The sequence below is a fragment of the Rhinopithecus roxellana genome, chromosome 4 (genome assembly GCF_007565055.1).
Source record: "Rhinopithecus roxellana isolate Shanxi Qingling chromosome 4, ASM756505v1, whole genome shotgun sequence".
NCBI classification, from domain to species: Eukaryota; Metazoa; Chordata; class Mammalia; order Primates; family Cercopithecidae; genus Rhinopithecus; species Rhinopithecus roxellana.
Genome location: NC_044552.1, coordinates 64,058,413 through 64,079,445, shown reverse-complemented (window position 1 = coordinate 64,079,445; position 21,033 = coordinate 64,058,413). Strand labels below are relative to the sequence as shown.

The 21,033-nt window shown below is 39.3% G+C and overlaps 1 protein-coding gene across 9 annotated transcripts in view; it reads left to right on the top strand.

Moving 5' to 3' along the window:
* Positions 1-17,050, top strand: part of LOC104663792 (cytidine monophosphate-N-acetylneuraminic acid hydroxylase) — a 366,736-nt gene extending 349,686 nt beyond the window's left edge. For 7 of the 9 annotated variants that reach the window (XM_030929498.1, XM_030929496.1, XM_030929497.1 and 4 more), the window contains 6 exons: positions 475-615; positions 3,992-4,166; positions 5,688-5,804; positions 10,778-10,893; positions 13,482-13,578; positions 16,457-17,050. In XM_030929498.1, coding sequence (XP_030785358.1) covers positions 475-615; positions 3,992-4,166; positions 5,688-5,804; positions 10,778-10,893; positions 13,482-13,578; positions 16,457-16,519 — 709 coding nt within the window. In that variant the 3' untranslated portion in view covers positions 16,520-17,050. Of the gene's footprint in view, positions 1-474; positions 616-3,991; positions 4,167-5,687; positions 5,805-10,777; positions 10,894-13,481; positions 13,579-16,231 lie in introns of all 9 variants that reach the window. The other 2 variants (XM_030929494.1, XM_010365152.2) reach the window with 1 other exon arrangement.
* The last annotated feature ends 3,983 nt before the right edge of the window (positions 17,051-21,033 follow it).

Here is a 21,033-nt window from a genome sequence, read left to right as displayed (position 1 = left end):
CTGCTAATGGTATGGCCACGAGCAAGTCATATGTCCTGTCTAAGCCTTAGTTTATCTCTCTATCAAATGAGCATCATAATAGTACCTCGTGGGGCATTGTGAAGGTAATCAGTTAGTTCATATTAAACACTTAGTATAATGCCTGCCAAATAAGAGTTAATCTGTATATTAACATTAAACACAGGAGTGTGCAATTCCCACCTATTTTCAGTAGTCAGTCTTGCTACATCTAACTTCAATTCCAATCACCATGCGATTATACTTAAAAACAAAGTATAAATACAACTTTCTTTGACTGACACTTCTTCTCTAATTAGGGACATTAGCCCAAATATAGTATTTTTCTATGGAATAAGTGGAGGAGGATTGGAAAGTGAAAACGTGGAGAAAATAAAACAGAAATCTGTCATTGTATTCATCAGACTGTGCACCTGAGAATAAACTTTCTTACATGGGAGTGCTCTTATTTCTCAGGTACATCAAAGAAACAAACACCAAAAATGACCCAAATGAACTCAACAATCTTATCAAGAAAAACTCTGATGTGATAACATGGACCCCTCGACCTGGAGCCACCCTTGATCTGGGAAGAATGCTGAAGGATCCAACAGACAGGTTTGGCTTAAATATTTTTAGAGGATAAAACTGTTTTATACTATTTTTTCAATACTATGAGAAAATAAATGGCTCACCTCTGGCCTCTTGACAGGTTCCTATTTTGTTTGTTATACAGTAAAATCCACACATCACTTTCTATTTTATTTTTTTTGAGATGGAGTCTTGCTCTGTCTACCAGGCTGAAGTGCAATGGCACAATCTTGGCTCCCTGCAACCTCTGCCTCCCAGGTTCAAGCAATTCTCCTGCCTCAGCCTCCTGAATAATTGGGATCACAGGCACATGCCACCGTGCCCAGCTAATTTTTGTATTTTTAGTAGAGACAAGGTTTCACCATGTTGGTCAGGCTGGTCTTGAACTCCTGACCTCATGATCTGCTCGCCTCCACCTCCCAAATTGCTGGGATTACAGGCATGAGCCACCGCGCCCGGCCTAGGTCACTTTTTAAAAATGGAAGTCTTACCACTTAAGTAAAATGAACTATCCAATAAGTATCTCACAAATCTCGGGGAAGACTGAATTTTTTCCTAATCTTTTCATCCTATATAACAATGACTCAAATGTTTTCATCATCTCAGAACCTTTCTAGAGGGTAAACAGTGAAGAATCTTTTCTTCTATTAAGGGCCATTGATGCAGCTCAAAAATAAATTATTTTATGAAAGTGAAAAGCAGTAAGAAAATTAGTTTTCATGTCAGTGCAAATATTACCCAATTTCCCATTCCACAGATAATACATTTGAACAAGTAACAATAACACACTGGAAATGCAATCCGAGAAAATTAACATGATGTCACAAAGCTATATTTTTTTGAATACTACCTCTGAAGCCAAATGAAACCATCATGGGCTATCTGGAAATGGAGTAACATTTTGGAGAGTGGTACATGCAATTACCAAAAGCTCACACTCTCCCAGCCTTGCCTCTGCAAAGTCAGTATGAATGGTAAATCAGCTGATTCTGTCTTTTGCTAACTTCCCATATCAAACAAGTTATCAAATATGGTCAATTCTCCTTAATAAAGCACTCACAAATCCATCACTTATCTCCAGCCTCTTCTGCCCTGGCCTTAATTCTGCCTCTCAAAATTTATCACCTAGACTCCTGCAGTGTCCCCCGATTCCCACACAACTTCCCTTGACTCATCTTCCATGTCAGTGTCTTCAATCTGCTGGTCACAATCCACTGGCGACTCATAAAATTAATGCCATTGCTCGTAGTCAATGTTTTAAAAATGAAATAGAATAGAATAAAATGGAATAGAATAGAATAGAAAATACCTGAGTACATTGCATGTAACAAGGGTATTATTTCATGAAACTTTTGTTTCATAGGTACCCTTGGTAGGTGGACTCCAGGGTCCTAATGTAAAATGTAGTCTTTACTGGGATGATAGGCAAAATGTTTGAAAGCCCCTGCTCTTCATTGCTGACAAAGTAACCTTTCTAAAGTGCAAACATTCCTGCTTAAAATTCTGTAGGATATCCTTAGTGCCTCCAGGATAAAAGTGTTTCTAATTTTATTTTCCAGGTCTAAAGGTTTTTAATTATTCCAGTTCTTAGCAAAGTATTCAAGAGCCTTTGTCATTTTACATTTGCCTAACTGCAAAAATCATCTCTTTCTATTGCCCCAGCAGTAATTTTCAAGCTTTAATGAACATCAGAATAACTGAAGAGACTCACGTAAATCCAGATCCCTGGACTCCCTTCCCCCCCAGATCCGGATTCAGTAGATCTGAGGCAGAGCCCAGGAATCTGCGTGTGTATCCTTGTGCCTCACCAAAGCATTCTGGGTGGCTAGAAAGTCAACACTGTTGGGTCTCAGAGCTAAGACAAAGTATAGGGGACACACAGAGACCAAGTACTTTAACTGCCTTGCAAGGGGAGGAAGAAAAAAATGTGACCAAGGAAAGCTTAATCTGGATCTTTGGCATTTAGAGATGAGGAGGATGTCACAAGTAGAGAGAAGAAAGAGATTCTAATCAGAAGCAATGGGATGTGCTGGAGACGGCAAGTGTACAATGGGTTTGGTGAATGCGGATACTTCGAATGAGGGCATAAATATATGTCATTCATTGAGAAATGATTTATTGAACTCCTTCTGTATACAAGTCATCATCCCAGGTATAGGGGATACAGATGTGAAGAGGCTTTTGTCCTCATAAAGCCATCTGTCTTCCTGAGTAGAGGGCTGGTGAGTGAAAGCAGAGGAAAAGGGTGAGATGGATAGGCAGCCAGGCTTGGAGAAAGGCCCCAGAAGCCAGTGTAGGGAATTTGTGCTGTGAGTGAGAGGAGCTGCAGAATGTTATAAAGCAAAGAAGGGACGTTGCTGAGTTGTGTTTTAGAAAAACCATTTCAGCTTTGCAGAGAATGGATTGGGGAACAGGTAGAACCACTGGAGTAAGGGAGGGTGGTTGGGAGGGTGTGGCTTTCTATAGAAAGAGATTAGTGAAGCTCTAGACTGAGGCAAGGCAAGGAGTTGCAGAAGAAGATTTGAGATATATTTAGAAGTAAGAAGCTTTAGGATTTGTTAAATAATTTTTTTTTTTTTTTTTTTTTTTTTTTTTACAGAAACCAGTACATCTGTAGCTTAGGGCATATAAAAGTATAGTTTTGAGAAGAGGGTCAGCTACCGCCACCTGCCACGTCTTTATGAGATGGGCACCTATTTCCCTCCTTACATTTTCTTTATCCTGATCACATCCTATTCCATTCTCGGGATTTAAAATTCCATATTTTATGCAAGGATACATCTTCATATGTGATGGACAGAACTCTAGGATTGTCAGAGAACTCCATTATCCACATTACTGGCTGGGTTTAAGGATAAAAACTTGCATCTGTCTATTGGCTGTGCTTTGATTAGGACAGCAAGAGCACCATATATTAGAGACACAAAGTTCTGGGAATTTCTTAAAGATACGCTAAAGTCATCCATATATTCAACAAATATTTATTGAACACCTGCTATGGGTTCAGTCATGGTTGCTACTTTCACCAAACTTATATTCTAATTGGGGTGGGGAGGCACAAGTGTGCAGGCATCCACAAAATCATATGGCCAGATTATAAGCAACATTTCCATAATTTACTTGTTTGGAACAAAGAGGCCCAAATTAGTGGTTTTCACACGTTTTTTTCTAGACTTCTTTCTTCAAATGAAATCTGACTTAAAAACCTATCACACTAGACAATAGGAGCTGCTCTGATTTAGGCAATGGTGGGATCACTGAGGCACTTTTGTGGAACTCTTTGTGAATTATCTGAGCAGTCTCAAAGCTGCTAGTCTAGTTGACTTTTACTATTTAAGTACTAACTTTTGCCTTCATTACTTGTTGCTTTCTTTCACTGTTCTCACACCTTTGTGTCTTTAAGCAAGGGCATCATAGAGCCTCCAGAAGGGACCAAAATTTACAAGGATTCCTGGGATTTTGAACCTTATTTGGAAATCTTGAATGCTGCTGTAGGAGATGAAATATTTCTTCACTCATCCTGGATAAAAGAATACTTCACTTGGGCTGGATTTAAAGATTACAACCTTGTGGTCAGGGTATGCTATTGTTTGTCTTTGCTTTCTTGCATAATGGAAATACATGAACACCCCTTTGTTTTCCAGTAAGCATTTATTAAGTCCTATCAACTGCCTAACAGAGAACAGATTTGACAGTGTGATCAGCAATCTCTTGTTGAATATTTAGAGAATGTTCTGAAGTCCCTAAGTTTTTCTTTTGGAACATCTTTTATCTCCTATCACCATGTGTTTTTTTGTTGTTGTTTGTGTTTGTGAGTGTTTAGGCTTTGTTTTGGCATGGCAGGAACAGCTATTTAAACTGTGGGGCTAGAAGGTAGGATCCACCCAAAGAGGTGATGGCCTGGAGCAAGGTGAGGTAGAAGCAGGTAACCCATATCTGCAGCTATGCTGAGGCTGAATTGCACAAATTAAGAACTAGGCCTAGGTCTACAGCTTAAACTAGCCCTAACACATTCATACAGAGCCACAAGCTAAGAAACAGTTCGTGTTATAACCTAGTCACCAAAACTGGACATATCTCTAGAAGCAAACTAAATACTAGCAGACGGAGGGTACAAGACAAAGAGGAGGTCTGAAACAGGACAGGAGTAACTGCAAAGTCAGTGAGTAACCAGCCACCTGTGGCTTATATGAGATGCCTGAGGTTGCGCAGGGGAGCAAAATTTAGAGATGTCATCAGTCACACTCACACTCACACTCTTAAGACATGAGTATTTGTTACCCTCAGGGTAAGAACTACTCCCAAGTTTATCTTTCAATTTCTGAATACTAATGCCAGATAATACTTACTATTCTCAAAAGCAATGATCCCCAAAACCCTAGCTGGGACCCATGGCCAGTCTGTGGCAAAGTTTTTGCTGGCACATAGTGAAATAAATAAGAGAGCAGGTATGTATGTCAACTCTGTTTTCTTGGGATGAATTGCTATTATTCCATGACTAAGTCCTTTCTATTTGGGGGTATTAAAACATTCTTTCTTCAATGAAATAAAAGGGTAGCAGAGGCAAGATTTGTTTCAGTCCTCACTTAGCCAAACAAATGGTTAATATCTATATTAGTTCCCAGATAATTTTTAGAAAATTGTCTTTGAAATCTAATGACCTAGGAAGCATTGGTAAATGATATTTTCATTAGGACAATTAGTATGAAAAAGAGAAAACCTTTTGACAGTTTTTTTTAAAACATTTTCAGTGAAACCATTTCTATATAGCTGCTATATGACAGTGAGAAACATTCCACATTTATTTCCTCACCTGCAAATTAATGGTGGGATTTGATATCTCATTAGTAATAGTACTTCAGATAGCAATAACCAGCTCTGTACATTTGGTGTTAGTGACATGAAGCTGTTTTGCTTATACAGACTAGGATTTGAATGTTACAGTTCAGGTGAGAGAAGAGACTCTTAATATTAATTTCCAGTTCATTGCTATCATCTATCATTTGAGAGCGTTTGAGCCTTACACATTCTTATAATTTTTTAAAGACCGTGACCACTTGATTGATATTCTTCTCTTTACCATGTTGTCATTTGCACAGATGATTGAGACAGATGAGGACTTCAATCCTTTTCCTGGAGGATATGACTATTTGGTTGACTTTCTAGATTTATCCTTCCCAAAAGAAAGACCACAACGAGAACATCCCTATGAGGAAGTAAGCAGCAACACTGGTGGAAGTCTGCTTTTCTTCCTTCTTTCCATCCTTCCTTCCTTTCTTCCTTCCTCTCTTCGTTCCTTTCCTCCTAAATAAACTTTTAATTTTAGAATAACTTTAGATTTACAGAAAAGTTACAAGGATAGTACAAAGTATTATTAACAACTTACTTTACTATGGTACATTTGTCACAACTAACAAACCAATATTAAAAATATTGTTATTGATCAAAGTTCACACTTATTTCTTTATGAGCCATTCCCAAAGATTGGCTTCTCCATCTGCTTACTTCCAGACACCTGCTCAACTTAAGCTGTTATTAGACCTGTGAGCATTGATCTCTGCCTTCCTTTTCCTCTGCCCCTCCCAATGGGTGTCTCTGGAAAGGGAGTTAGATCAACATGAAGCATCACGTATTGATTCCATTCAAATTCTGAACAAATCTCTCACCAGTGGCAGCATTATGTAAAAAGCCGTGGCAGTGGAGACAGTGTCAAGATGGGGATTGATGCCCCTTTCTGCAGATCATGATTCGTGATTAGGAGGCTTTGAGCCGTTATTTAAGCTGTCTGAGCTTTAGGGGTTTTTGTTTTTGTTTGCTTCCACAGGGCTTGCTCCCACCTTACCAGTGTGTCGTGATAGTCAAATGACATAATATATGTGAGCATGCATTGTAATTTAAAATTGTCTGTGAATGTCAGAATCATTAGTTACAAGGATATACAGTCTGCCCTTAAACTTATTGTAAGTGCCATTTAAACGTGTGATGCCCTAAATGTAGAGGTTTAAATATACCTTCACCTAATAGATGTAATAAATGTGTTCTTAAACTACATTTTAATAAATTGACTAGTATTTTTGTGTTTACTAAAATACTTGCTATTGAAGAAATCCTCTATTGAAACTTCAGTAAAACTAATAATCTACTACCTGATTTATAGGTATTAAAAAAAAACAAACTGGCACCGGGCACAATGGCTCACACCTGTAATCCCAGCACTTTGGGAGGCAAGGCAGGTGGATTGCCTGAGGTCAGGAGTTTGAGACCAGCCTGGCCAATATGGTGAAACCCCATCTCTACTAGAAATACAAAAATTAGCTGGGCGTGGTTGTGGGCACCTGTAGTCCCAGCTACTTGGGAGGCTGAGGCAGGAGAATCGCTTGAACCCAGGAGACGGCAGTTTCAGTGAGCCAAGATCATGCCACTATACTCCAACCTGGGTGACAGAGCAAAACTCAGTCTCAAAAAACAAACAAACAAACAAAATAAAACAAAACTGAATTTTTACATGTAAGAAAATCCTGTGTGAGATACCATGTAGATGATAAATAGGCTTACACCTTTTTAGACAAAATGACTCTTTGCATTTATTGCTTTATATATCAAAACACTTACCTAGCTTGCTTTATGCCAAGCACAGTGTTAAACACTTTGCAAATATTAAGACATTTAATCCAACAACAACCCTATGAACAGATATTACTATCTGCCCCCATTTCATAGATGAAGAAACTACAGTTGTAAGAGTTAAAATAACTTGCCCATGGTTGTACAGCTAATGAATGGTGGTGTGGGGCTTTAACTCAAGCAGTCTAGCTCAAAGTCTATCCTCTTAGCCACTGTGTAGCCTTTCAAATCTGAATTTACAAAACCTATAAATTGAGATGTCTGTTAGCCTCAAGAGATTCACCTTTGAAAATGTTTAAATAACTTCATTTAAAATATTTAATTTGGAAAAAATATCACTTGTTCACAGCTTTCCATAATGCATCTGCTGGAGAGAGCAAGTAGCAGCTCTGTTGCAGATTTAAATACACCATGGGGCAAATCACGATGCCATCTCTGCACATGGTGCTGTTATAATGTCGCTTGAGGACTTTTATCTCCCAGAATTTTAGGGAGAGTTCTATATGCTGAGGTTTGGTTAAAGGGGTTATGCCTATATATGGAAGAGCTCCTTTTCTTGCTACCTGGAGCCTTCTTATATTACCTCCCTCCTGCCACCTTTTTGGAGGTATTAATTGCTTTTCAAACTCACCATTTCTATCACAGACTCTCCATTCTTAAATGCATAGCTCCTATAGCTCACCATCCTCCTGCACCAACCTGGAAGGGCTCCTCTCTCACTCTGCTGCAAATCCACCTTTCACTGCCTCCAGACCCCACCCATGCCTTTCCCTTCCTTGCTTCACTTCTATGTGGGACTTTCTGCTTAACTGTCTCCTGCCTCATGGTGTGTAAGTTTCAGCATGTAATTCTAGGTGACTAATCATTTTCCATAGACACCCAAAGGTATTGCTCCTTTGGCTTCCAGTTACAGACAAGGTTGCTCTAAAGAAAACTTATACTAGGTTGATCCTCCTTTCTTTGTGGGTGACTTTTAAGAATTACAGGATTAGTCCATATTCACTGATAAAAAGACTTTTTTCAGCTGATTTGGGGCTCTTATGTACAGGTGTAGGATCTGTCATTCCATAGGCTCTACTTACAGAGGGCTTGCACACTGGTGCAAGGCACATCTCATAAACTGGTGAAGCTGGGTGCAGATTGCATCAAGTAGAGTGCAGGAGAAAGGGGCAGGCCTGCTAAGCGCCAGCTGATCTGAAATTTCCAGAGAACTTGAAAATCTGGATTTTCATGTGAAATACCCAAATTTATAAATGTAGAAAGCAGAGTCAATGTTCTTAAAGAGCTATAGACTACATGAAATGAGAGCTAGGCTGTATTTGGCCAAAGGATCATCAGTATGCTTTAAGCTGTGAAGGTGAGGAGAGGGGCCAGCTAGTAGGCTAGGGGACCCCTGAGTGCCAAAATGTGGAGGCTCTTGCTTTCAGCATCACAAATACACTACCTTGTTCTCCTCTTACTCCAAAATTGATTCTATGTATTGAGATAACTGTCTAAATATACTTGACCTGGGAGCCATATGTAGTGTAGGGAAGGGGCCAGCTATCTCATGGACATACTTTTGTGCTCGCCCTGCTGTCATCCACAGTACCTACTTCTCTTCCCTCCACATCTGAACGCCCCTCCATGTACTGTCTGGGATTCTACAGTCTCTGTCCTTCATCTTTGGTTTCCATTTGTCTGCATGCTTTGTAGATTCATGTAATTAGTTGAATTCTCCTGTCAATGAATCACTTCCATTTCTTTTCACTGTGGCAGTTTATTCCTGCCTAATTGCTTTGCAAAATTTTAGTTGGATCTGGAAATGCAGAGGGGATAGGTTATGCACGCAATTTGTCCATCATTGTGAAGCAATAGTCTTCTTCTTAGCCCAGTGACAGTACCTCCTTGTTTTCCTGAATATTCTTTTGCATTCTTTTGGAGTTCCTCTTTCCCCAGCCACTGCTTAAGTCTCTTGTTTCCTTCCAGGACTCTGTGTTCATTCCACTGTTCTTCCCAAGTCTCTTCCTGGGTAAACTCACCTGCTAACATCACTTCTCTGCTAATGACTCCAAAAATAATCCGTATGTCCAGCCCAGAGCTCTCTCTGGCTGCCTCCAGTGCTGTCAAGCTTTGGGTTCTTCAATAGTCAACTGTCTGCTAGATATAATTGGATTTCTGAATCCTTAGCACCTAATTTTCAACTTGTTCAAAGTTCAACTCCTCATCCTCCTTCTTTAAAATGTTCTTTTTCCTTTTTCTATCTTATCGTGGGTAATATCATTCCCCAAGTCAGTCAAGCTAGAAACAAAGGAGTAATCTTTGGTTCTTCCCTTTTCCTACATCCCCAAATCTAATCAATAATCTAGACTTTTCCATTTTACACCCCAAATATGTCTTAAATCTACTTCCAATTCTCCTGTGTGCTCCTCTCCCAGCTAAAAGGCCAAGAAAGGCCATTTACCCTGCACTGGGAGGAACCAGGCCCTGGTAATGCATCTTAGCCAGGCCGACCTTAACCTGACCAAACTGTGGAATCATGTTTCTAAACCTCTGTTAGCAAAACTGTGACCTATGTTTGTAACCTCAGTTCATAATAGATATAATTGTTTTATACAAATGGTGCAAAAAAGAGAAATAGATCTAAAAATGCCAAACTTCCAATCATTCTGTGTCATTTAATAGCCTCTCACTTATGAAAAGTTTGCCTCTACTGGTATTGGCATGATATTTACCAGGGGAAAATGTGATGCAGACACTGAAAGGGCTCCTAACACTGGTGCTGATGGATTGTTAAAACTATGTCCAACCAAGGATAACTTATCTTTATTTTCTTTATATAAATTATCTCATTTTTTTCTCACAACCATCTCATAATAGAGAAATGGAGGCTTAGCAAGCTTAAGGTCACATAATTAGTAAGTGCAGGGCTGAGACTCAAGACCATCTCTGCTTGTCTCTTAATCCTGTGCTGCTTTGTCTCTTCAACAGCTTAAAAGTTGGGATTCTTTAAGGACAAGGATCTTGACCACTTGATTTAAAGTAATCCTGTTCTGTGACAGGCCAGAAACTACAGACTGTTGTGAGCTTGCAGGCTCTGCTTTGCCTCTAAATGTTCAGGTGGAGACTTGAACACTCGGTTTTTAGAATGACGATGATAGCAAAGATTTCTTGAGTGCTTACTATGTGCCAGGTTTTAAGTGTTTTATATACATCCTCACAACAGTCCTATAAGGCATGTTCTATTATTCTCTTCATTTCCAAAAAAAAAAAAGAAAGCCAAGGCACAGAATGGTGACCAAGATCACACAGCTAGAACCTGGATTTGAATCCAGCAATCTGCAGTCTGTGCTCTCAGCCAGACATTCCCGCTGCTCTTAATCCATTTCCTGTTTTCCTTCTTTCAAGTCCTGCTGCACTTAGCTTCTTTCCTTTTCTCCTCAGCCTGTGATATCTGCTCCCAGAGACTTTTCTCCTTGGCTCCCCGTGCCTCTGCCATCATGGGCAGCTGCTTCTCCCAGGGACAGGAGGGATCCATACTCTGCTGCCTGGGTTGCCCCTGCGAGTGGTTCCATGTCTATTTCAGATCCGTAGCCGGGTGGATGTCATCAGACACGTGGTGAAGAATGGTCTACTCTGGGACGAGTTGTATATAGGATTCCAAACACGGCTCCAGCGGGATCCTGACATATACCATCACCTGTAAGTCTGGAAGCACCTGGCGCCCCCAGGCCATTGCTGAGGATGCTGTGGATATGCATAAGCAGTCAGTGACTGCCTAAGCCCCCAGATTCTGACTAATATGTGAGATTCCACCATTAGAGCTTCATTCATTTGTTAGTTTGTTAAAAAGCAAATCTGGTTAGGAAGGTATAACATTAGTCATTTATACATTCATATGAATGTGTTCCTGCACCCTTCTGGAAGTGGGTTTTGGTGTAAGAAAGAGAAATACATTATAAGAGGGAAAGGGTATGTTTGCCAAGACAAGAATGAGTATTTGTGTGGCAAAGACATGGTCATTGAATTAGTGAATTCCTGCATCACGTTTTTGTCTGTGCTCAACTCTGAGCATGAATTTGGTGGGCTAGTTGGTTTAAGGGAATGGCCCATGAATTTCTGTCTGCCTGCACTTCAAAACTGTTTAAGTCATTAGGATCATATTTAGAATATTTGCACTGAAATCTCAGAAAGGGCAATTTGCCATTTTTATATTTGCAAAATAATCAAAGGAAAGAGTACTTTTTCTCATTACCACAGATCCTCTGAAAAAATGCAGAAATTTAATTTTAAAATTCTAATTATTTAAAATGTATAAGCAACAGTTTGTACTCTGAGCTTGCAAGCAGAGGCATTTATTAAAATTTCTTTTTTACTTATTTCCTTTTGAATGTTTTTAAATGATATGGAAAAGTTTAAGAATGTGAAGCTATATAAAATAAAAAGGAAGTAACCCCACCAAGTCCCTCCCAGGAAACCCTGTTTCCTGCCCTTCCTTCCACCATGGTAACCTTTGATAATAGCTCAGTGTGCATCCTCACAGGCCAAGCAACGTTTCTCTAAATATATTTGTTTTCAATAAAATGTTCCACATAGTTGGTGGTGAGGGAGTGTTATTGTTGCTGTTTTTATTTTATTATTTTTTTTTAATTTTGGCAAAGCATGCGCCACCTTTGGGATGTTGCTGTTGTTTTTAAATGAAACCCTAGTACATATGTTCTGCAACTTGCATTTTTTACTCATCAATATATCTTAGAGAGCCTTCCACATCGGGACATCCAAGTCAACCTCAAATCTTTTAATAGCTGTAAAACATTTCAAGTTTTTTTTTTTTTTTTTTTTTTTTATCATTTTCAACAGATCATAAACCTAACTCTTGTTCTAGAAAGAAAGGAATCTGCCAACTTTTGAGGGGATCTTGGGGATTTTTTTTTCTTGAGAAAATAATTCCGTCTTGGAAACCACTAAACTCTATCTTGTTCTATTGTGTTTTGGTAACAAGGGTCACAAATGTAAGAAGATGTCATCGTGAATATTGGGAAGCAGTCACAGCCCACTTTATCTTGTTGCTCTGAAAATGGGATTTGTGAATTTACTAAACATTCTTCTAGTTATAAAAAAAAAATCCACTGTCGAAAATCTGCAATATATATACATTTAATATGTAAATGTGTGTGTGTGTGTGTGTGTATATATATATATATATATATTTTTTTTTTTTTGAGACGGAGTCTTGCTCTGCCATCCAGGCTGGAGGTGCAGTGGTGCGATCTCGGCTCACTGCAAGCTCCGCCTCCCGGGTTCACGCCATTCTCCTGCCTCAGCCTCCCGAGTAGCTGGGACTACAGGCGCCCGCCACCTCGCCCGGCTAATTTTTTTTGTATTTTTTTTTTTTTTTTAGTAGAGACGGGGTTTCACTGTGTTAGCCAGGATGGTCTCGATCTCCTGACCTCGTGATCCACCCGCCTCGGCCTCCCAAAGTGCTGGGATTACAGCCGTGAGCCACTGCTCCCGGTCTGAAAAAAATATTTTAAAACGAAAAATTAAAACTACAAATAATCCCACTACCCAAAACGAATAATTTATATTTTGGTGTCTAGCTAATCTTTCTTTTTTTCCTTAAAAGCACATATACCGTACATACTTTTTTACCTGTGTGTTTATCAAAGTGATTTTCCACAGTATTGTATTTTCCTACATCATTTTTAATGCCTGCTTACCTGATACCACATACCTGTATTAGTACTTTATTTAACCTCTGTGACCTTGAAGTCGTTTCTAACTTTTCACTATTTGAAACAATGGCAGATAATCATGTGGATGTGTCTCGCACACATTCATAGTGACTTCTGTAAGTTAAATTCCTTGGAGCGGGGCTGCTGCATTCTATGAATACAGTGTCTAGGCTTTTAGTGCCCTCTACCAAATTGTTCTTTGGGAAGCCAGTTCACCTTTCCAAAAATAATGTATGAGAGAATACATTTACCTGTACCTTCACTAAAACTAGATTCTATTGCTTTTGTGTACAGGATGTAGATCTAGATTTTCACATATGAGGATTCCTTAAAGCAAGGAACATCATAGTACAATCAAAATAAGACAAAATCATCATGTTCTAAGGGACTATCTGTGTTCAACACCCCGAAAGTTCTGAGCTACATCAACAGCTGGAACCGTACAGAAACACTATCTCTTAGGGAGGACAGAGTACCAGGTACCAAATAGATCCTGGCAAATGAACAGGCATGGAAGTTTCCAGAGCATATTCCCATGCTTTATCTCTCTTACAGGTTTTGGAATCATTTTCAAATAAAACTTCCCCTCACGCCACCCAACTGGAGGTCATTCCTGATGTGCTGTGAGCAGAATGGGCCTGGGATTTCACAAGTAAGGAATATCCTGTAGGTTTGGGAGCCATCCTACCATGCATCCCATGACACTCTCTTTGACACCTAAATTAAGCAGACACCCTGCCTGACAGAAACCCGACTTTTGGGGGACTGAGAACAGCTAACATTACAAGAACATTCAAGTGTTTTAAAAAGTAAATTAACAGGCTGGGCTTGGTGGCTCACGCCTGTAATCCCAGCACTTCGGGAGGCCGAGGCAGGTGGATCACCTGAGGTCAGAAGTTTGAAACCTGCCTGGCCAACATGGTGAAACCATGTCTCTACTAAAAATACAAAAATTAGGTGAGGTGGTACTTGCCTATAATCACAGCTACTCAAGAGGCTGAGGCAGGAGGACTGCTTGAACAAGGGAGGCGGAGGTTGCAGTGAGCTGAGATCGTGCCATTGCACTCCAGCCTGGGAGACAAAAGCAAAAGTCCATCCCCCGACCCCCACCACCAAAAAAAAAAAAAAAAAAAGTAAATCAGTAGTGCATCCAGTCCAGAGTCCATAGAACCTTTGGCCTGGTTGAGGTAAACATACAGCCAATAAGTAAACAAAACCAAAACTCGTCCAGGTTTTGAGTATTTGAAATGTAATCCTGAGCACACGAGGGAAAGCAGCAACAAAAACTGAGGAGAGACAAACTAAAAACTGAGGGTGAGATGGAGAGCAGCACCTCCTCGTTTCTAATAGACCTCTCTCCTCTTTTGGACTAATGACGATGAACTTGCCTGGCACAAATCAGATTTGACATTCCTTTCCTACAGCCTGAGATATGATTTTATTAAGTGAATTATAAAACCTGTCTCAGCCAGGCACAGTGACTCATGCCTGTAATCCCAGCACTTAGGAGGCTGAGGTGGGCAGATCACTTGAGGTCAGGAGTTCGAGACCAGCCTGGCCAACATGGTGAAACCCCGTCTCTACTAAAAATACAAAAATTAGCCAGGTGTGGTGGTGGGTGCCTGTAGTCCAAGGTACTTGGGAGACTGAGGCATGAGAATCACTCGAGCTGGGAAGGCAGAGGTTGCAGTGAGCCAAGATTGTACCACTGCACTCCAGCCTGGGCCACAGATGGAAACACTTGTCTCAAAACAAACAAACAAACAAACAAAAACCTGTCTCCTCATGCTTCTGATTGAAGGGACCATATAATATGACTGCAAAGACAGTAGACAGTAAACTCTTTGACTCCTGCATTTATTTGTTCCACAAACAGCGATCCCATCCCATTGTGTTATAATCTATTTATTAATTGTCTTTCCCAATAGATACTGAGATTCTTAAAAGTAGGAATTATCACCTGGGTAGCCCTAGTACCTAGCACAGTGCTGAGCACACATACAGTTTTATTTCTAATATGAATTCAAGGAAGGAAGGTACAAGTGAATTTCTCTTTCCCATTGTCAGCATGACTTGCCTCTTAAAATAGGCTTCAATGTCTTCGCCAGTAAAATTGAGGTTTGAATTAGAATATCTTTTACATCCTTTCCAGTTGTAAAGTTATTTGTTCCATACTCTAATCTACCATAAGGCACTGGGCTAGAACTTCTAAGTTATAATTATAAGCTAGAAGGGATGCTAAGGAAATTCACATGCAACTTTATTACAAGGCCAACTCTCATGAGCACCGTATTTGTTGTACAAACAGAGTATCAGGAATACTGAGGAAAGAGAGATTGCATCTGAGGTTTTGAGATGACCAGGAAGAATGTTGTAGAGAGATAGCGTTTGGGGAGTAAGGGGTAGGGGATTGGCTTAAAGATTGGGAAAAGTTTTAAACAAGCTAAAATAGAGGAGAGAGATGGTAGGAAGAATATTCCAGACAGAAAGAGCGGGTGAAGTTAAAAGGTGGAAAAATACAAGGTGAATTCAAGCAATGGCAAGTCTTCCTTATATGGCACTGAAGTAAGGGGAACCAGGAAAGGGGCATGAGTGGAAACTAGGGAAATAAGGAGAGTTAAGAGGGCTCAATGCAGACGCTGAGCAGGGTTTAGCTGTTGTGAAAAAGCAAGAGGAATAAAAGATAAGGAGGCAGCAGATAGAGCAACGAGTCCAAGGTCTTAGAGATGGAGCAGTTTTGAAAGAAGACAAGTTAAAAGTGTTTCTGTATAAGTGGGTGAATGAAGCAGAGCAGAGCAGAGATGAAGGCAATAGGAATCAAGAGGTCACTGTGTGCATTTGGACATTGCTGTATCAAGGAGACTTGGAGTCTGACTTGAGTTAAAATTCCAGCAATGTCACATACCATATGACCTTGGGGAAATTATTGGATCTCTTTGTGTTCCAAATTTCCACCTGTAAAATGAATGTAATAATAGCATTTACCTCACAGGGTTGTGTCACAGTATGAGGCATGTCTAGAAAAGTGACATGCCACGGAAAGTGAACAATAGCTGTTGACCATGTCAGCCCCATGAAATAAACAGGAGCACCATATGGCCCACAGTCAGTGGGTAAATCCTTAAGACCTTAGGAGGAAGGTCATATTCCAGTTCACATTCCTGTTTTAGATTCTCGCTTATCTTAAAGCATTATAGACCTTGAACTAAATAAGAATAAAAATTTGCCCCAATGCAGTAAGAAAATGAAAAAGCATTGAAATGAGACTCATACTGTTGTTCATTAATAATATCTTCATTTCACAGGAATGCAAAACCACATGAAAATTTCAAGAATTCACTGATGAATGAAAAACAAAATAAAAATTTATCATTACGTCTTGAACACAGGAAGCTTACAGCAAAGAGACTATGCTTTATGACATCAGCAATGGATAATTCTATGTTGCCTTTGTGATTTGTGTATATAGCTTACATTTATAGATCACTACATAGCCAGATTCAAAAATATTTTACTTATTCCATCCACAGTTCTCTACAAAAAGAACCAATGAACCCAATAAGAACAAATTCTCTGTGGAAAACAAAGCATAACTGTAGTAGATACGAATCCAATCACCAAGGAACTAGGAAGAGGAAAACGTCCAAGACTACAATGAGAATAGGAAATGGTCTGTTTTTGTGATATTCGTATGATTAAGACACAAATTTTTTCCTAGGAAAATGTGATTGTTAACTAGGATTCTGTTTTACATGTTGACATTTCCAACACACACACCACTGATTTGAATTTCAAAATTTATTTTCTGATTATATATGCTACGTCTGATTCTGAAGATACAAGAATTCCATGGTGGAATTTGTTTCCTGAAATTTCTAGATTCATACTTAGTAATAGAAGTGTTTATTACCAACTTCTCATTTAGATTAACATCAATGATGTTTGCTTATTCTGGTTAACCACACACATTATGCATAACAATAATGCTAGAAATTCAGGAATTATATTTTGTGATTTATACTGTGTGATAAATTATTCAATTTTCACTGAAAATTTTGTATATCAATATAATGTAGGTCAGAGTGTCTATGGTGAACAAATAAAAGATTATTTTAAAATATGAATTTTTCTCATACTAAGTCTATATTCTCAAGCTATCTTTCCAGTTCTCTCCTTCTGATATCCTAATACCACCAGTTCCTTGACAACCAGACCACCAATTCACTGACCTGATATCAGCTGCTATGTCCTCACTTCCCTTTGCACTCTTCTTGCATATACCCCACATCTCCTGCTCTCTCCCCATCTCTAGTATCTCATGTCTCACTTCCATTACTTAAATAAAAAACCATGAAATCATCTTTCTATTTGGCTCTCACATCCACTCTGTCAACAAATTGTCACCTCCACCTTCAGAATATATCCAGGGTCTGACCAATTTCTACCACTTCCACTGCTACCAAGATCAGAAGAGGAAGGAAACTCATAAAAGTATGATAATCTTGGCATCAGGGACTGATTTTCCTCCACAGACATCTGCCAATTCCAGAAAAGGTCAAGAAACTGAATGTCTCAAAATCTGCTCAAAGCCATTTACTGGGAGATGTCTCATGATTGACACGCTCCTAGTGTGAAGTCACCCTAAAGAGTGCCAGGGAAGCTGCTAGTTCTTGGGCGCTGTCACCACACCTGGCCCCCTTGTTTTTTGAAGCAAAAATATTGACACCAACACGTGACAAGAACATGTAGGGAAACAAAAATTTCAGGACAATTTCAGAAATGAACATAGATGCAAAATCCCAAAGTATCAACAAATCGAACCTAGCAATTTATAAAAAGGATAATTTATTACAACTCAGTTGGCTTTAGTCTCAATGCAAAGTTAGTTTCACATGTGAAAATCAATCACATTAACTGAATAAAGGAGAAATTTTAGTCTGGACTAGGTGGCTCACGCCGGTAATCCCAGCACTTTGGGAGGACAAGGTGGGAGGATCACTTAAGCGCAGGAGTTTGAGACCAGCAATTTCAGACCAGCCTGGGCAACATAGTAAGATTCTACAAAAAAAATATTTTTAATTAGCTGTGCGTCATGGCATGCACCTGTAATCCTAGCTACTCAGAAGACTGAGGCAGGAAGATCACTTGAGCCCAGGAGGTGGAGGCTTCAGTGAGCCAGGGTCATGCCACTGCACTCAACCTGGGCAACAGAGTAAGACCCTGACTATAAATAGAAGAAATTGTATAGGATTATGTCAATATATGTACAAAAAACATTTGATAAATGCTCTAATAGCCATTCGTGAACTTAAGTGAATAAAGAAACTCATAGTAACTGGGAATAGAAAAGATCTTTCTCTGAAAGAAACACTACAGCAAATATTTTAACAGTGAGATGTTTAAACCTTCCCAGATTGGAAGTATTGCAATATAATGAAAATTCTAGTCAGTGCAATAAGGCAAGAAATACAAAGTATAATTATTAGAAGAAATAGATTAGTGGCAGACAATATTCTTGTGAACACAGAAAATTCCAAACATTCTACAGATAAGTAGAAATAATGTTTAGCAAGGTTTCTGATATAAGGTCAATACACAGAAAAAAACTAATATTTATCAGTGATCAACAGAAAATAAAAATTTTAAAAGGTACCTTTTATAACAACATCAAAATATCAAATACCTAGGAATAAATCTAATAAAATATGTGCACTATCTCTAAACAAAAGCTACAAAACAATATTGAGCTAAACCTAAATATCAAAGATGTAATAGAGGGACATGTCATGCTAATGAACTGGAAGACTCAAATCTTTTTTTTTTTTTTTTTTTTTTGAGACAGTCTTGCTCTGACGCCCAGGCTGGAGTACAATAGCCTGATCTTGGCTCTCTGCAACCTCCACTTCCAGCGTTCAAGCAATCCTCCTGCCTCAGCTTCCTGAGGAGCTGGGATTACAGGTGCCCACCACCACACCCAGCTAATTTTTGTAGATTTCATAGAGACGGGGTTTCACCATGTTGGCAAAGCAGGTCTTGAACTCCTGATCTCTGGTGATCCGCCCGCCTTGGCCTCCCAAAATGCTGGGATTACAGGTGTGAGCCACCATGCCCTGCCAAGACTCAATATTTTTTAAATGTCAAATTTACCCAACAAGTTTTAAGCCTTTGAACAGGTATTTATTTTATGGAAATTGAGAGTCAGTTTCTAAAATGTACATAGCAAGAGAAAATTTCAAGAGTAACCAAGGCACTCTTTAAAGAAGATGAGGAATAAGGAAGATAGGAAGAAGGAGAGAAGGAGGTGGAGAGGGAGTAGAAGAAGACAGTATATGTTCTACTGGATAACAAAACTTATAGTTGACAGTACGGTAAGTGGCTCAAGGGAGACAGATCAATATAACAGAATGGAAAGCACAAAAACTCGGGCAAACATGGAGACTTCCTTTAAGACAAAGATGGTACTGAAGATCAGTGGAGAAGGTGATTTAAACAAATGTGCTAGTTGAATTGGATGTCATATGCTGGGAGCCTTGACCCCTAAGTTATAACAGAAACAAGGAATCAACGTGAGGTGACTTACAGATCTAAGTGTGAAAAGCAAAACAATAAAACTTCTAGATGATGATATATGGAAATATCTTTGTGACCTTGCTGACAATAATTTCTTAAACAGAACACAAAGCAGCACTAACCATCAAGAGAAAAAAATTGAACAATTAGACTACAGTAAATATAAACTCTATTCATGGCCCAGCAATCTCACTCTCAGCTGTTTACCCAAGAGAAATGGAAATATGTTCACAAAAAACTTAGTAATGTTTGCAGCAGCTTTATTCAGAATTACTCCTAAACTTGAAACAATTCAAATACTTTTCAACTGGCACATGGCTAAACAAAAGCTAGTGCATCTGCACAATGGCATACTAGTTCATAATTAAAAGGAATAAACTGTTGACACATGCAATGCGAATGCATCTTGAATGCGTTACACCACACAAAAGAAGCCAGACTCAAAATACAAATATATAGTTTGAGAACAAATCAGTGGTTGCCAGAGTTTAGTGGGAAGAAGAGGCAGTTACTATGAAGGAGCAGCATGAGTAAAATATTGGGGGGGATGGAACCGTTCTGTATCTTGATGGTGGTGGTGGTTACACAACTCTATGCATTTGACAAAACTCATAGCACTGTGCATCTAAAAGGGTAAATTTTAGTATATGTAAATTTCAAAATAACCTATTAAGCTATTGATAACCTATTCATAAGCTACTATTAACCGATTAATAACCTATTCACTGAGAATGGTATTAAGAGAATAAAAAGGTAAGCCACAGGGTGGCTCTTACAAATTTAAAAGACCAATAATAGAGTAATAGAAAATTTCGAACTACTCACAAAAGAAGCTTTGAAAAGATGCTCAAATTAATTACTCATTGGGGAAAGGCAAATTAAAACTCCACTGAGCTACCACGACCATCTACCAGAATGGCTAACATAAAAAAGGCAGCTTCAAGTGTCACTGAGGATGTGGAGCCATAGGAAGTCTCATACTCTGCTGGGGGAGTATAAATTAGTACAATCCCTTTGGTTAATCATTAGGCACCCCTAAAGTAAGCATACATGTAATCTATGACTCCACAATCCCCCTCATCAGTATATACCCAACAAAAATGCACACAAATGTGTGTTTCACAAAAACACGTTATCTATAAGAATGTTCATAGCATCCCTTTTTCTAACAGAAACCTGGAAGCACCCCCAAATAGCCATCAGAAGATTAAATTGTGGTATATTCATACCACAAAATTCTCCACTGAAGCCATTTTTTTTTTTTTTGAGATGGAATCTCACTCTGTGGCCCAGGTTGGAGTGCAGTGGCCTAATCTCAGCTCACTGCAACCTCCGCCTCCCAGGTTCAAGTGATTCTCCTGCCTCAGCCTCCTGAGTAGCTGGGATTACAGGGTTTCACCATGTTGGTCAGGCTGGTCTCAAACTCCTGACCTGGTGATCCGCCCACCTTGGCCTCCCAAAGTGCTGGAATTACAGGCGTGAGCCACCGCACCCGGCCTGAAGCAATTCTTTAAAGTGATGATCACAGACCCATGGA